Source organism: Lygodium microphyllum, chromosome 30 (assembly GCF_053477565.2).
Source record: "Lygodium microphyllum isolate KBCC chromosome 30, Lygodium_microphyllum_v1.1.10, whole genome shotgun sequence".
In the NCBI taxonomy this organism is placed as follows: domain Eukaryota; kingdom Viridiplantae; phylum Streptophyta; class Polypodiopsida; order Schizaeales; family Lygodiaceae; genus Lygodium; species Lygodium microphyllum.
In genome coordinates this window covers 101,845,169-101,860,511 of record NC_141164.1, presented here as the reverse complement: position 1 = coordinate 101,860,511, position 15,343 = coordinate 101,845,169, and the positions used below count along the sequence as shown (strand labels likewise).

The 15,343-nt window shown below is 41.2% G+C and overlaps 1 protein-coding gene across 3 annotated transcripts; it reads right to left on the bottom strand.

Annotated features, from left to right (window-relative positions):
- Nucleotides 1-404: 404 nt before the first annotated feature.
- Nucleotides 405-7,452, bottom strand: LOC148010191 (type I inositol polyphosphate 5-phosphatase 8-like). Of its 3 annotated transcripts, XM_087673492.1 has the most exons (15): nt 6,939-7,452; nt 6,661-6,762; nt 6,405-6,516; nt 6,120-6,249; nt 5,610-5,810; nt 5,351-5,462; nt 5,021-5,128; nt 4,357-4,900; nt 3,858-4,063; nt 2,312-2,420; nt 1,959-2,110; nt 1,563-1,768; nt 1,312-1,438; nt 1,127-1,212; nt 405-1,014 (listed from the first exon to the last, which is right to left on the bottom strand). In XM_087673492.1, exons 3-13 carry the CDS (start codon nt 6,435-6,437, stop codon nt 1,389-1,391), a joined length of 1,851 nt encoding a protein of 616 aa, XP_087529618.1. In that variant the 5' UTR covers nt 6,438-6,516; nt 6,661-6,762; nt 6,939-7,452; the 3' UTR covers nt 405-1,014; nt 1,127-1,212; nt 1,312-1,388. The 3 variants fall into 3 exon arrangements, with proteins under 3 accessions (XP_087529618.1, XP_087529617.1, XP_087529619.1); XM_087673491.1 differs by having other exon boundaries at nt 406-1,014; nt 6,405-6,762; XM_087673493.1 differs by having other exon boundaries at nt 406-1,014; nt 5,610-5,759; nt 6,405-7,451.
- Between the last annotated feature and the right edge of the window lie 7,891 nt (nt 7,453-15,343).

Here is a 15,343-nt window from a genome sequence, read left to right as displayed (position 1 = left end):
TCCCATTTAAACCGTCCCAACCCCGCCCAAACATAAAAAACCTCTCCAAGCAATCACTTGTGAGCCCCACATTCTGTAGATTTCGACTTCGTTCTCTCTTTTCGATAGGTACCCTTTGAAAGTTACCTTCTCTTCATTTTAAGAGGCAGCATCACTATAAATCTAGGAGCGTTATCCGAAGCGTTAGTCCGTATTGTCTGCCAATGTCCACTGTCTGCTGGACTCTGCTCGTCTTGGGCACTTCTCTCTCTCTCTCTCTCTCTCTCTCTCTCTCTCTCTCTCTCCCCACACACACACACAGTGTCACACGAATTGTACCTGCAATCGGCTCACAGCTTGCACGCGAGATCTGAAATTACCCAGACAAATTGCAAACAGAAACCATTGTGAGCGCAGAGAGAGAGAGAGAGAGAGAGAGAGAGAGAGAGATTGCCAATTGGTAACAGTACCTACTACCATTCATCATAACATGTTCCACTGGGTGTTCAGTACTTCCTCTTGTCACCTAGCCAATAAATAATAAAAGTCCCAGCAGCAAAAGGAACAAACTAGCATCTTTCTTTAAAGACTTCACATTGATTCCACCAAACATCCATCAGACTGATTCAGACATGTGCGCTCCAATAATCAATTTGTATGGCAGGCTTGGATTTCTGAGCATTTCTTCTTTCTTTGTGCTTGACAGTTTAGGGTTTCGAAATCCTTCGCGACTTGTAGCAGTGCATTTTGCTGCCGCTGTTTTTGTTAACAAAATTTATCTGGTATGTATAATTCGCCTCGTGGCAAACTATGAACGAAGGCCCAATAAATGGGATCGTCCATTTATTCTCATGTGGGTAAACATTTCAATCCTTTGCTTGCAAATGCTTACTGAAAGGTGAAAGATCGCATCACATGCCTTCCGAATATGCTGCAATAACCAAAAGCCATATATGTACACACACACATACACACTCTCTATTCACCTTCTTGCTTGTTCGATGATGCTTTTCACCCTTCTATAAGCAGGCAATTCTGAAAAGATAAAAAGGATTTAGCAAATCCAATAGACGAGGGTCAAACGTACAATTAGGATCGTGAATACAGAAAAGATAAAGAACAAAAAAGAAAGGCATCGGTGACTTACCTATACTACAAGTAGTCAAGGTTGTTGTGTGACTTCTTTAAAGCTGACCCTTGCAAGATGGCAAGCTTAAGGACATTTCTGAAGGCCTGCAAACACGGCACACTGGCGTTGCATAAAAACCCCTGTCTAAGGACTCTGACTCGAAATTGCTTGCTTAGACTGTATGTATCCCTAGACCGACTCACACAATGCATGAAACCACTCCCGGTTGGAAAACACGTTGAGGTGCTCATCCGCAGGCAGCCTCAGCTGATTATGACCTCTACTTCTCATGTTGCAGATACGCATAGTTGTCATGCTTTGTAATGTTTTCTGGCAGCAATTTACAGCGCATAGTTAATAAAACTGAAGACACTATACTGGATTGTTGTTGTTAAGTATATTGATGACGTTAAGGTCAGATAATGTACAGTAATGGGTCAAGGGATTGCAGTACCTGTCTTCTCATTGATGAAAATTGTGTCCTCTGGTCCAACTTTATCAGCTTTACAGACCAAGAAGTCCTTGAGTTTCTGTCTGCTCAGCACGTCCACTTCCGCAGAGAACACAGCATAGACTGGTCTGTGATCTGAAAGCTTCGTCTCAGCCCTCACATAGGCAAGCTGTCTCAACCCACTTCCATACCACAGTATTCTATCACACCTTCAGCAAGGGCAAGGTTGAGAGAACAGTCAGAAGATCCACAATAATTAGACACGGTTGTGCAATCTAGTACACCTATAAATTGTACGATCGATTGCAAGAAAACAGAATTGTGCAATCCGGTATTTGGGCATGATTGATTACAAAGACTAGCTTAAACACCCTAGTTATTAATCCGTTAGATTTTTACCAAGCTGGAGTCCGTCGCTTCTCTCCAAGCTTGACCTTCTCGAGAGTGTAGGTGTCTGAATTGGTCCTATACTTGTAGGTTGGGGCAAAGTAGATCTTCCCCTCGTGCCACGGCCCCTTGAATACACGACCTGCCTTACGTTGAATGTGAAGCTGCAAATTAATCGTGTGTTTGTGAGAGGCTGAGAGGTTTGGATTGATTGACGAGTATCTATCAGTGGACCTCGACCCACATTCAGAGAAAAAGACTAAGAATAATCTATCAATTAACAAAATATTCAGTACGAGAATCATGGAATGGATGGGGGCAGGGCACAGAGACACAGAGACACAGAGAGAGAGAGAGAGATATACCTGATCATTCTCCAACAAGGCATCCCAATCTTCCCTGGCAAGCAGAGCTCGAGTTACACTAGAAGAAAGGGCTAGCCGATAATTCAGATCCCCAAGCCAAATGATCCGGCTGCACAGTTTCATGTTCAAAGAAGCAAAATAAACAAGCTTAATTACCAACCCAGTTCACGAAAAATATTCTGGACAACCAACACAAAAACTTCTGTTTAAAACCGTTTTACGGCTCTACATGGCAATTTGCAAAAACAGCTATAATTAAAATGGCTCTAGTGTCTTGGAAGCTTTAGCTTAGTACGAAAAACACTTCCTTTTGATGGAATTCTTTCTTTAGAGAACGAAGGAAATATTTACAGCCATCCAGAGGCTGTAAATAAGTTTTGACAGTCATCCGTAGGGTGTATATATGTCTGGCACACATTGTGCGTGAAACCAGTGAGCCACTTTAGAAGCCCAAACTCTCATTGTATTATAATATAATGCCATGATTGTAGCTCTGGGGTCTGTCTTCCCTACTACGGTACTACCTCCTCTAGACCCTCTCTGATACCCTGCTCTTTGCATCCTTCCCCCAAGCTCCATGGATTTTCTTGTGACAAGATTCGAGACTCTAGTGGATTTTAACACCGCTCCGAAATCAAGGGTCAGCTGTGTACTGATTCCTAGAAGCTCATCGGGGCGCACTTTTCTGAGAGGTTTTTCCAGGGCCAGGACAGAAACCTTCCACCTTGATGTTTTGCAACACCTTTCGGAGATTTTGCAGGTCTCTTTTTAAATCGCAAGCTGCTAGAGTTTTTGAAATTTTCGAAATCTTAGGTCTACTGCCCAAAACCTTTCAAGTTTCAATTTTCAATTGTATTCTCCTCAAAGCCAGCTAGCTACCGTTTTCCTTCTGCTCCGGCGATGCGACGTTTCTCTGCCGAGAGATCTAACATTTCTGCTTTTCTCAAAAGGAAGAAAGAAAAGGCTTATTATTAACCAACCACTGGTGGGTTTTGTAATTGGAGATTGTTGGCTTTTGGGATTTTGTGCGGAAGAAGGAAGGCGCAGGCATTGTGTGTGTTGTGTGCAGGCAATTTTTAGGTTCTGAAAAGAACCCTAAATTTATTTATTTATTTATTTTTTAAGAATCAGCTGCGTGGAGGGAGCGACACTGAAAGCAATTAGAAATTAGAAATCAATCCATAATAAAGCCAACTACGAATGTACATTTGCACCGACACTCACAAGCCCAGCATAAATACGCATAATACTAGGTGGATGATAATACTTGCGCGTGTCATGGGCTTGGGATATTCTGCTATGGTATGTTGGGATCGTTCCTACCGCATTCTGGCGTGTTCATTTCACGGTAAAAAGGAAAGATTTCTCTCCCCCCCCCCCCCCTTTCGGTTTTTATTTTATTTATTTATTTTTTAATTGGGATGGCTCTTCGTGATTGGATTGTATAGACGTTGGTCGAAATTGTGTCTACTTAATATAAATAAATAATCAAATCCCAAAAGAAGAGAAGAGGTACGTAGTGGGGTTCGCTGCTACTGCTACTCACTCGTGCTCCAGAATGGTCTCGGGAAGCTGGTCCAAGTGCTGGCCATTGACGGACTGACGCACGCGCGCGAACTGGGTGCGCTTCAGAATCTCCGCCACGTCCGCGTTCCTCCTCATCTCGTCGCCACACTTCTGGCCCGACGCCAGGTGCGCGCACACGAAGCAGAAGCTCGTCTGATGCAAGCACATGCTGATGGAGATGGAGCCCTACAGTACATATATAAATACACACAAGTAGAATAACAATCAATCAACCCCTTCCTAAACACCCATCTCATCCGGATTTGGCATTGCCCTTTCCTCATCAAATCATGCATCCTAATTAACACACTGGATCTGCCTTTCTCCTAACTGTATTTAGAAATCTTAGGAACAAGAGCGATTAACACACTGGATCTGCCTTTCTCCTAACTGTATATAGAAATCTTAGGAACAAGAGCTGCCAACAAGCCACAAGCTGCCTCGAGATTAAATTGTTGCACGTGACCATTCATCATCACCTTGTTGCCTAGATAGCCCATCAGGCCGCATCCCACGCGCGAGACCTTGACATTGTGTACGCTTCTTCTCAAATCTGCTCGAACCCACACGCATAGCAGTATCCCCACCATCTGCTTGCTCGCAACAAGGGCATACTTCGACGAGCATGCTGACTTATAATCACCTCTGGCATCGCTGCACCTGCTGTACTCGTCCATGTTTGTGATCCTAATAATGTTGTTCTCCTTTCTATTAATGCTGTCATGGTTCACTACAATTACAGGCTCGAATGTGTCCGGTCGTTGCCGCCATAGATATGAAGGGGTACTACAGCTGCGCCTCATTTCGAATGGGATGCTCGACATGTCGAGCTGGTGAATATCGTTAGATGATTCTGCAGCGCTAGAGTTAGTACCGTAGTGGAAGCAGCCGCTACAGCTGCTGCTGTAGTTCTTGATGCTATTCAGAGTGCGCCTGATGAGGTGCAGCCATCTTGCGGCCGGGACTGTGCTCTCCACGCCACCCAGAACGTTGCCTGCGTTCAAAGCCACCACTTCTTGGAACCTGCAGAGAGATGGACAGCACCTCGATAATTAATTCGATCAATATCGGTGCTGCTAATCGATCGCTTAATCAAATGGTACTGCGTGCACGGCTAATAAAAGAAGCAAGCCTAAATCATACCCGATGACGTAGATGTCAGCAGGTTCCTTGAGGCTTCCAAGCCATTCTTCCACGTCCATGTTGTCGTTTGGAGACCGGCCTCCCACATTCCATGTGCCCGCAAATATCCTTATTGATTCAATTCAATTCAATCAATATATAAGACGAATGCGTTTAACTCAAATGAAGCATGTGTACTCTATGTATGATTGTCTAACATAACTGAAATTCATACTTAACAGAAAGGGAAAAAAGCTGCAGACAACTAGAACGGACACTAGGTAGACAGTGTAATCATGGTGGCTTCCTTTCTGCATTATTAAATGTGTTTTCTATTCGATGAATTCTCACCGAAATTGCTTCTTGTCTATGAACTGATCCACTTTCAGAAAGTTAGAGTCCTCGGGCACCAGAGCAGCTGCAGAAGCTGAGTGCCTCGGTAACTGATGCTGCGGAAGGCGGCCTGATCATCGACCCCATCAACAGATTAACAATTTTACAGATTAACAATTTCCCCCACATTTCTTTGTTCCCACCTTCCACCTGGTTTTTCCTTTTTCGATTTTCTTTGGGAAAAAAAAAGCCTAAAAGCAGATGTGCATTCTTTTACCCGCAGAAGAAATGGAACGCCGGTAGATGCATTCGGTCCCGGAGCAGCTGTGCCTCCGTTTACAAGTCTCATCATCAAGACTACTGTCTTCCGTGCTTAACCCACCATTATTCACATCATAGCGATTCTCCCACCACAGCTCATTCTCATCTGTCACCCACTCCCATATAGCACAGCTGATCATTTCACCATACCTCACAGCTAAAGCATACATTTGTACCTTAGAAAATGATGAAAGACCCAAAAAACTCCATAATCCAGTCAAAAAAGCACTTGCAAGGGCGATGAAATTAGTGTTCTACACTATAATCCAGTAGTAAAAAAGCACCATACTCCAGACAAAAAAGCATTTGCAAGGACCATCAAATTAGTGTTCTTTTTCTCTGGCTATTGTTAAACCATCAACCCGCCTTTTTTGGACATACTACATGTTCGAATTATACTTAATTACAACAGTGCTTAGTAACGATAACCACAATACATAAGTGAATAAATAATACTGACACAGACCTTGTTCATCGCTATAGCTCTCGCTAGAGTGTTCGTGGCAGCTGTATTCATCGGTCATCCCATCGGCGACAAACTGTTCCTCCTTTCTGCGCAGTTTCAGCCATCCCTTCAAAGAAAGCCTTGCCCAGAACTGCAAGTTCAACGTTTGAGCAAGGAATAAGGAAACATGAATAACATCAACCCTGTAATTTAGAACACTTGTGCGAGGAAGAACTGTATCGAACCGTCGAACACATCAATTCACATTGCATGAGTCTTTGATAGCTGAGATAATTGTGCACTCACCGGCTTGCGATGGTTATTCGTTGTCAGTCTCATTCTGCGATATCACTAGCTGCACAAGCTGCTTCACAAATTCAAAAACCGCAGCTGACGAGGCCGGTGGCCTCCATCAAAACTGGCAATTGGAGGGAAGATCAATGTCTTATCAATGGATAATGTTGAGATAGGTGAATTGATCAACCTTTACTTCACAGTGGAAAAATGCAGATTGAGAGAGGAAAAAACAAGGCGGCAAGTGTCTGTAAGCTCACGCACCTACCTAATCAAACAATGAAGGTTGGCGAGACTATAAGGGAAGGAATTGACAGAACGGTTGCCCAATTGCGAAGAAACACGGAGATCAAGTGTTTCATGCGTCAAACTGCAACGTCGACCAAACAACAAAAGAGGATGGAAAAGATTGAGACAAAGACAAAGCAAAGGAAGAGAAAAGCTGGCCGGAGGCCTGTCAATACTTCGCGCTCGAAATTAGAACTGATCGGAACGCAAAGCATAAAGGCAAACTACAAAACGCACAATTCTGCAACATTATCATACATGATGATGATGATGATGATCGACACTCATCAGAGAGGACGTTGCAGAAGGCTGATGGGGCGCGCGGGTGAAGTAGAATAGAAGCTAGGAACGGGTGCAAAAGCAGGATAAAGAAAAGGGGAAGGAAGAAGAAGGAGCGGCAGAAGATGATGGATATGTCGAAGAAGCAAAGGGGAAAGGGGGGGCATCAGCAAGATCGCAGAGAGGGAACGAATGGATGTTCTGAAGACTGGGTACAGAAAGGTGTGTGTGCATGAGAGAGAGAGAGAGAGAGAGAGCGCAGGACATGAGATCAATGCGAATCGATGGCGTGTGAGAGAGCACTCACACAACCTGCGGGCACATCGTAGCACAGCTCTCTTTACCCGATGGACAAGGAAGAGGATGTGGAGAGAGAGAGACAGACAGACAGAGAACGCTCTATAAAAATATAGTATTTGCAGGTTGGAACACCCGATGTTGGCGCCCTTCGGTACACACGTTTCGCTAAGCCTAAGTGACCTTGTAAGGAAAGGCAAAGAGGCTTGAGAATGGCATTCTCCTCCATGCGCTTATTAAAGAACGCAAAGGTGTCCTTCTCCCCACATCTTCGGTCTCTTCTTTTTCCATGATACATGACACTGTGTAATGTGAATGTGATTCCCAAAGCCTCTAGCTGAATTATTGAGAAAACCTAGTAATTCAAATGAATAATGACATTTCTAATGGCTACAAAGACACATGTTTGCCAATTAGCCTTAGGCCTACGAGAAAAACAAGTAATTGAAATCAATAAAGACATTTCTAATGGCTACAAAGACACTCGTCTGCAAGTTAGCCTCATGCCTACTACCACTTCATTTTAGCCGATGCTAATCAGATCTTTATAACATATGTTGTTTACAATATGATGTCAACATATCTTCGCATTAAAAATTTTAGCCCTATCTTGAGCTTCCACCTCTCGATGACTTTTTACCTTGGCCTTCCTCTTGATGGCAATATTTCTTGTTCAATTTTGATTGATAGCATCTCTATAAAGAGAAGGAAATTTGTTTCGGATGTATCAAACTTTGGTGTATATGTGGTGATTTGAAATACATCAGTGCCATAAAAAATGTAAAGTGGAGAGTTGGAAGAGTTGCATCCTAAATTTCTATCAAGGGGGGACCATCCCATCCTTGCTTGTCCAATGTGCACCACTATCCTGATACATAGGCTTTGAGTCCCGATATCGGTCCACAAAGCGAAGGGAATTAGGGCAAACATACAAATGCGAGAATCTAGATTGGTTTGGAAACACATTCCTTCCTCAAGTGTCACCATACATCCCATGCCAATGCATACCACATATTAGCACAAGGAAAGTTACCAATCAATGGAAATGGTATGACTAACAATTGATCAATCAATCTTTCGTTGTTGATCATGCATCTCGTAAATAAATGAGATAAGGATTCATTTGAAAGTTTCCAGCTTGGGCATAGGGCATTTGCCATTGCTTGTGCCCCTTTCACTAAGAGATGCTTTTTAGTGGGGCTAGATTGTACATGAGAACTCTCAAAATAAGAATCTTGTATTTGCAAGGAATGTCACTTTTCCATAAGGCTTGAAACGTATCCCTCCACCAATGCTTGGTGCTCATTCTTCTCATTTTGGATGCCAATGGATGCAACCCAAGGTGAAAAGAACTTCTTATAAAACTGAACTTAGAACCACAAGCCTTGAGAGGTTTATTCTTAAAGTACTAGGTGAACTCAACATTTGGAGACAAAAGTATCTTTGGATTTTTATCGCTTACAAGTCCACACTTTACTGATACGTAAGAGTAATCCAAACTCTTCTTTCGATTTTGAAAGAAATCTCTTCACAATGAGACCACATAAGCAAATATTAAACTGTCTATATTTGAAATAAGGATCAAAGTTGTGGATCTTTTGACTCTATACCATCTTGCCTTACTTTTTTTAAATGTGGGAAGAGATCCACCCATGAGAAGATCATTGATTATTTTGAAGCCTTTGCCAAAGGAAATATGAATTGGCCTTTGAAAGACCATAGCTAGTGGTCACTCAAACACTCGAAACCAATTGAGAGACAAGAGTTCCATGAATTTGATCAAATCCTTGTTAGGACTAAGTTATAGCAAATAGGCCAAGCCTTCGCATTCATCAATCAAGAATTTGAAAGTACCAATCATAAAGCATATATGAGATGTAATAGCAAAACGTTCATCAAGAAAGCTTAGGGTTGAGATATTACAACTCCTATCCTTCATCAACTACAATGATTTTAACCCAAGAGCTTAGATATCTATGTGTTGAACTTAATGACCTTATTCAAGCAATAGAGATTGAACACAATTTTTAGTCCGTCCATGCTTTTTGGAGAACATAATTTTGCTCTAGGAAACTTGAGAGGAATGCATTACTTTCATTACATTAGACTGCATAAAGTTGGCTAATAATATGTCAAACTCCTTTAGGTTACTTTTCTTAAGACCTAGAAATAAGTTGGAAATTCTTACTTTCAAGGACCAATTTCATGCACCCGAGTCAGATCTATGGATCGTGTTCTTTAGTTTACCTAAAAGCCGCAAAAAAAATTCAAGTCTATAGTATTGACACCAATCAAGTACCCAAGGACTATAAACGATTGGCCTTTGGATCCTATCTTACCCTACCATCCAAGTAATGCAAGATAATTCTCTAATAGACAAATTAAAGAAGATTTGGACCAATGCGAATTGTGCCTAAGGCAAATGAGAAAATTTGAACGAATTTTACAGCTTTATCCGGATTTTCCATGGAGAGCTCCAACATCATGAAAGCATATTTTACATAGGCTTTTTGTATAATTTTTTCTTGCATATTAAATAGCAACAAAATTTCATTATGCTACTTCATATTCCAATGTGGAAAGAAATTGATGAGTTTGCAAATAGAACATGGCTCAAAGGACATCCTTTCCTAATAAAATAAGCTAGTTTAACACTATCCAATACATTTTTCTTAAATGAAATGGACATATAAGGGTCCTTAGACAAGTTGAATTTTGTACTTGAGACCTTGAGGCCAAAAGTATTTGCAAAAGAACATAGCATTGGACAATATCAAAAGCATTTTCTAAATCCAATTGGATGAGCAATATGTTGTTTTGTAAGTGAGGAGGTAGCCACCTATTCCTCTTATGAAGTCTTTCATATAGCCCCTTTTAATTCCTTCTGAAATCTATTTTGAAAACAATTTGTACAAGACCATCACAATAGTAGTAGATCTCTAGAGGGTGATACCAATGTACTCCAATACATTTTGAAATAGAGAATAAGTCTTCATTTGCAAGATCTCTTTGAATCTCGTGCTTAGCCAACACATAATGCTTTATTTTCTCTTTATAAAAGAAAAAGCCACATTGTAATGTCCTCACCCCCACCCTTGTGTATCAAAGGGGGCGTAGAGTGGAGGGGGGAATTAAGGTTAAGAAACCATAATAAAAGAAAAGGAAAAATATAAACTTACATGCCATTGTTGATCGTCGCTACCACCCACTATGAAAAAACGCCACCATGCACACTGCTCGCAAATGGCTATCGCATCACAATCAACGATCAAGATAGATGAATAGTCCATTGCATGTGCTTGAAGAGAGTACGAGTTGTCTCACAGATCAATCCACCATGTGATGTTGAGTGATGGCAAACTAAATGGGGGAGAGGACGATGCATTTTAAAAATGAGAGGGAGGGCTAGCTATTAATTACCCTCCCTAAGGCCTAAGGCTATAAAGGCTTTCTACACATACGCGCGCGCGCGCACGCACGCACACACACGTGTGTGTGTGTGTGTTTGTGTAGAGAGAGAGAGAGAGAGAGAGAGAGAGAGAGAGAGAGAGAGAGAGAGAGAGAGAGAGAGAGAGAGAGAGAGAGAGAGAGAGAGAGAGAGAGAGAGAGAGAAGAAGAAGAGGGAGATGGAGCAAAGGTAACAGAAGTCAAAATGCCCAATCATATATATAACCCTTGGAGTCTTGCAGTGGTGCTATTGGGGATCAGAAACTTTGAGATGACATCTTCGCTACTCCATTAAACCAAGCAACAATTGACCCAAAATTCACAAAGGATCCTAGGTGCCCCCCCTATATTCCTTTTTATTGCTTTTATTTGGTAATAAAGTCAAGTGAGATTATGATTGTCATATGGTCCTAGTCTAAGAATCTCTCATCTTATAAATCATAGCTTTAATATCTAGACCACTTTGCAATTGCATAGAAATAAAGGTTGTTCATGGGCTGGAATGCAAAGAGTTATGTATGGAATTGCCTTGTGAAGTAGCAACTTGTATTGCTAACAAGTAAGACTCAATATGGTCATGTTATAGAGAATTTTAGTGACCTAGGTGGAAGATAAAAACAAAGATGGAGGTCTCTTGATACAATGACGAAAGGGATTGTGCATAACAAATTGTTGAACCATTTAAAGGGAAGCTTGTGATGTAAAGAAAATGCTAGAGATGTGTATCTTTTATATATGACCAGCATGTGTCATTTTGGGGATTGCACTAAAGAAGAATAAGTAGTTGTGGATCGCATCTTCTTTTGTGATATATCCAAAGGACATTATTTTAGTCTAATAACTTGTCTTTTAAGATAAGGTTTGTCGAATTGAAAGAGGTGGTTTGCTTACCCAAGATAAGTTGATTGATTCATAGGAGATATTCAAAATGGTTGTTTGGATTGATGCTGTGAGAAATAGAAATAGTTTTTCTAGCTAATGATAATAGGCTAATTGCTTGATTATGTGTTTGCACAAAAGCTATTGTGTCCTCATGGGTGGATTTAGTTACACACAAAACCGCCCCCAAGGTTAATGGCGGGAGTCATTCACTAAGGGGCTAATTGACCGTGTTGGTGGTTAGGACCAACCCAAATGCTAGAGGTCTCTCCTTAGAAAGGATGTTAGGCCAGGAGGCAATAAGGGTGCCAAGGGAGCTATATCCATAAATCCCTTGGTTCACCAAGGACTAGCCTAATCCTTACAAGCCCATGATGGACTTTGTGGAAGGCCCTGATGCTAGATAAGGATGGATTGGTGGATCATGTACTTAGGATTGACCACGATTCCCTGATTAAGGGATGGAATGTCGGGTTGGTATTACACCTTGGAGCAAGTACGGAATAAATATCCTTATTTTTTAACTACTTTCAAAGGATTGTTTGATATTGTCTTTGTGTTTGTGACCATAAATTACATGAAGGGGCTAGTGTTTAATGGATAATTAAGAAATTTGTCTTTGCATGTCAAACTAAATGTGTTAGGATGATTAGATAACTAAAACAAAACCCCCGAAGAAAGCTAGAGGGAAAGACCTTGGTCCCGTTCAACAAATGGGTGGTCTTGGTGAGCTGAGAGATTTTCTTTTAAAGCAGTGCAATTAGAAAAGAGCTTAATGTGTGATTGTCTAGTGTGTTATCTTAGATTCCAACTAATGCGATTTTCGGGGAACAAAGTTCAGACTATACCCTACTGATAGAGGGATCAATGGGTATCGCTCCCCCTTGTTTCTCACTCATTATAAACCAAGTGTGATATTGATCTACTTTGGGTTGAGTTGACTTGTGAATGTAGTAGCTCAAGGCCGATGCTAGACAAAAACTATTAGGTGACCTTAGCACGAATTAGGAACCTAGATTTAGGTCAATCCACGAGTTATGGCCAGAACCTTCTATTATGAAGTGGACTCAAGAGAGCCTAGGCAACAAACCATGTGTTATTCTAAGAAGTATCGAGTAGCATCACTTATTAGGGAAAGTCTCTCCATGGACCATTAAATCCTACCTCTAAGGGCTCCTCAAGTGAGCATGTTACATACATCAAGTTCATCCATAAAGTAAGGTTACTCCAAAGCTTGAGCTTCATATGAAGAGATGATTGGCTCCACATTAGAAAGAAGGAGTTGTCTAGCATTAATTTCTTTGATGTCATGGCATTGATATCAGAGGAGAGTTTTTAAAAGTGAAAGAAGGAAAACTTGCAATTGGAATCACATAGTATTACCTTCCCATCTTAGGACTCAAGTTTACAAATGGATTTCCTAAAATTGTAGCCCTTAAGTGTCTTAATAAAATTTTAAAGATCAAATGCTATTATATTAGTTGTTAACAACAACAAGCCAGTAGAGTCAAGTTAACTAGTCTATGCTCATTCCATGTTTACATTGTTTACCATCTCTAATTTATAGTCTGATGAGGGAGCTGATGATGCCAAAAATTTTGTTAACCCTCAAACGAACAAGGTGGAAAATTGGGAAAATCTAAAGCAGAAGATAGAGCCAAGGCAAAAGTGGAATGGAGAACGAAGGGTGCCAAGAAAAATCAAGAAACACAAGAAGTGTGAAAAAGTCCTAAATCAAGGAAAGTCATCCAAGAAAAAGCACAAGTCAATACTTTTGTAAAAGAGTGCAAGGCGCACCGTGATTTATTTTAAGAGCAACAAGCTTTGACATGTGTAAATTGTAAAAATAGATGGGCAGTAGGAAGGAAGCTAGGAAGCTAGGAGAACAATGGAAAAAAGGGCCTAGGCTATGGTCGGCCATGTAAAAAGAGGTTCACTGCCCAAATGGGATTTAGGGCTTTGCATATAGTTCAAAAGATGAATGAGAGCTCATTCTTTGGTGTGTGGCAAAATGGACTCTTATTTCTCTCTCCTTCTCTTTTCTTTGCTTGCTTGTGTGTGCTTGAGGGACGGAGTGTGAGAGTGTGAGGGAGTGAGTGTGTGAGGGTGAGGGATCAAGGAGGTGAATCTCTCCACCATCCTCTCTCTTCTTTTCTCTTCTCTACTCTTCTCTCATTTCATGCGTGGCTATGGAGAATGGAGCTTGGAGGTGGAGATTTGAGGATGCTTGAGATTGCATCAAGAATCGTGGAGCTATCAGAGTGCTTGAGAGAGGAAGCAACTCAATTGGGCATCAAGATAAGCTCATTACACTTGTAGAGATGGATAGCATATTGGCTATGTGAGAGGTAGCCATTAGTGCTCTCTTGAAATGCTTGAACAATAAGCAGTCCGTGGTTCTTGGTGGTAGAGCTTGTGCTTGCCTCAACATTTTGGAGGGGGGTAATGTTAACTCTCAAACGAACAAGGTGGAAAATGGGGAAAATCTAAAGTGAAAGACAAAGCCAAGGCAAAAGCGGAATGGAGAATGAACGCATGCCAACAAAAATCTAGAAACACAAGAAGTGTAAAAAAGTCCTAAATCAAGAAAAGGCATCCAAGAAAAAGCACAAGTCAATACTTTTGTAAAAGGCACAAGGCGCACCATGATTTATTTTAAGAGCACCGGGCTCTGACCTGTGTAAATTGTAAAAATAGATGAGTGGTAGGAAGGAAGCTAGGAAGATAGGAGAACAATGGAAAAAAGGGCCTAGGCTATGGCCAGCCATGTAAGAAGGGGATGACTGCCCAAATGGGATTTAGGGCTTTGTATATAAATTTCAAAATATAAATGAGAGCTCATTCTTGTGTGTGGCCAAAAGTAGCTCTCTTCTTCTTATTCTTGCTTGCTTGAGCTTGTGCTTGAGAGAGGGAGTGTGAGAGTGTGAGGATTGAGTGTGTGAGGGTGAGGGACCGTGGTGGAGAAGCTCTCCATCTTCTCCTCTCTTCTCTTCTCTTCTCTTCTCTTGCTCGTGGCAATGGATCTAGGAGCGTGGAGCTTGAGGATGGAGCTCACTTGAAGCTTGCACTTGGATCATGGAGCTATCGGAGTGCTTGGGAGAGAAAGTACTTGATCGGGCATGGAGGTAAGCTCACTAGACCCGTAGATATGGATAGCGCGTCGGCTATGTGAGAGGTAGCCATTAGTGCTCGCTTGAAATGCTTGAACAATAAGCAGTCCCTGGGTCTTGCCAATAGAGCTTATGCATGCCTCAACAACTTTGAACTATCTAAAAATGTAATTGTGCCTTCTAGTTTACTTTTACAACTTCTAGGCTGAAAATTCTTGAAATCCCTAGCATTTTTTGGGTATCATGCCAAAAGAAAGGCTATGTGGTCATAGATCCATGGTTTATACGAATATAAAGTTTTTACATGAAAAAGTCTACATTACTCATACTTGAGAAGAAAACACTGAAGTTTAAGTAGAGCATCAATGAAAGGTGATTTGAAAATGTGCCAAAGCTATTAGCTTTCAATGTGAGACTAAAGGAAGCCATTGCTCAAGGCTAGATGCTTATGCTCTATCAATCCTTGAGGCATAGCCAAATCATTTCAAACTAAAATATATGTAGCAATATTCTCAAGAGAAAAAGATGCTTGAGATACACAATCCACATGAATTATTGAACATGAAACATGCTTGCACCTCCTGACCTCTTGCAACAAAATATACCTTAAACAATAATTAAAATTTTATTCAACAATGTTGAATTCACCTG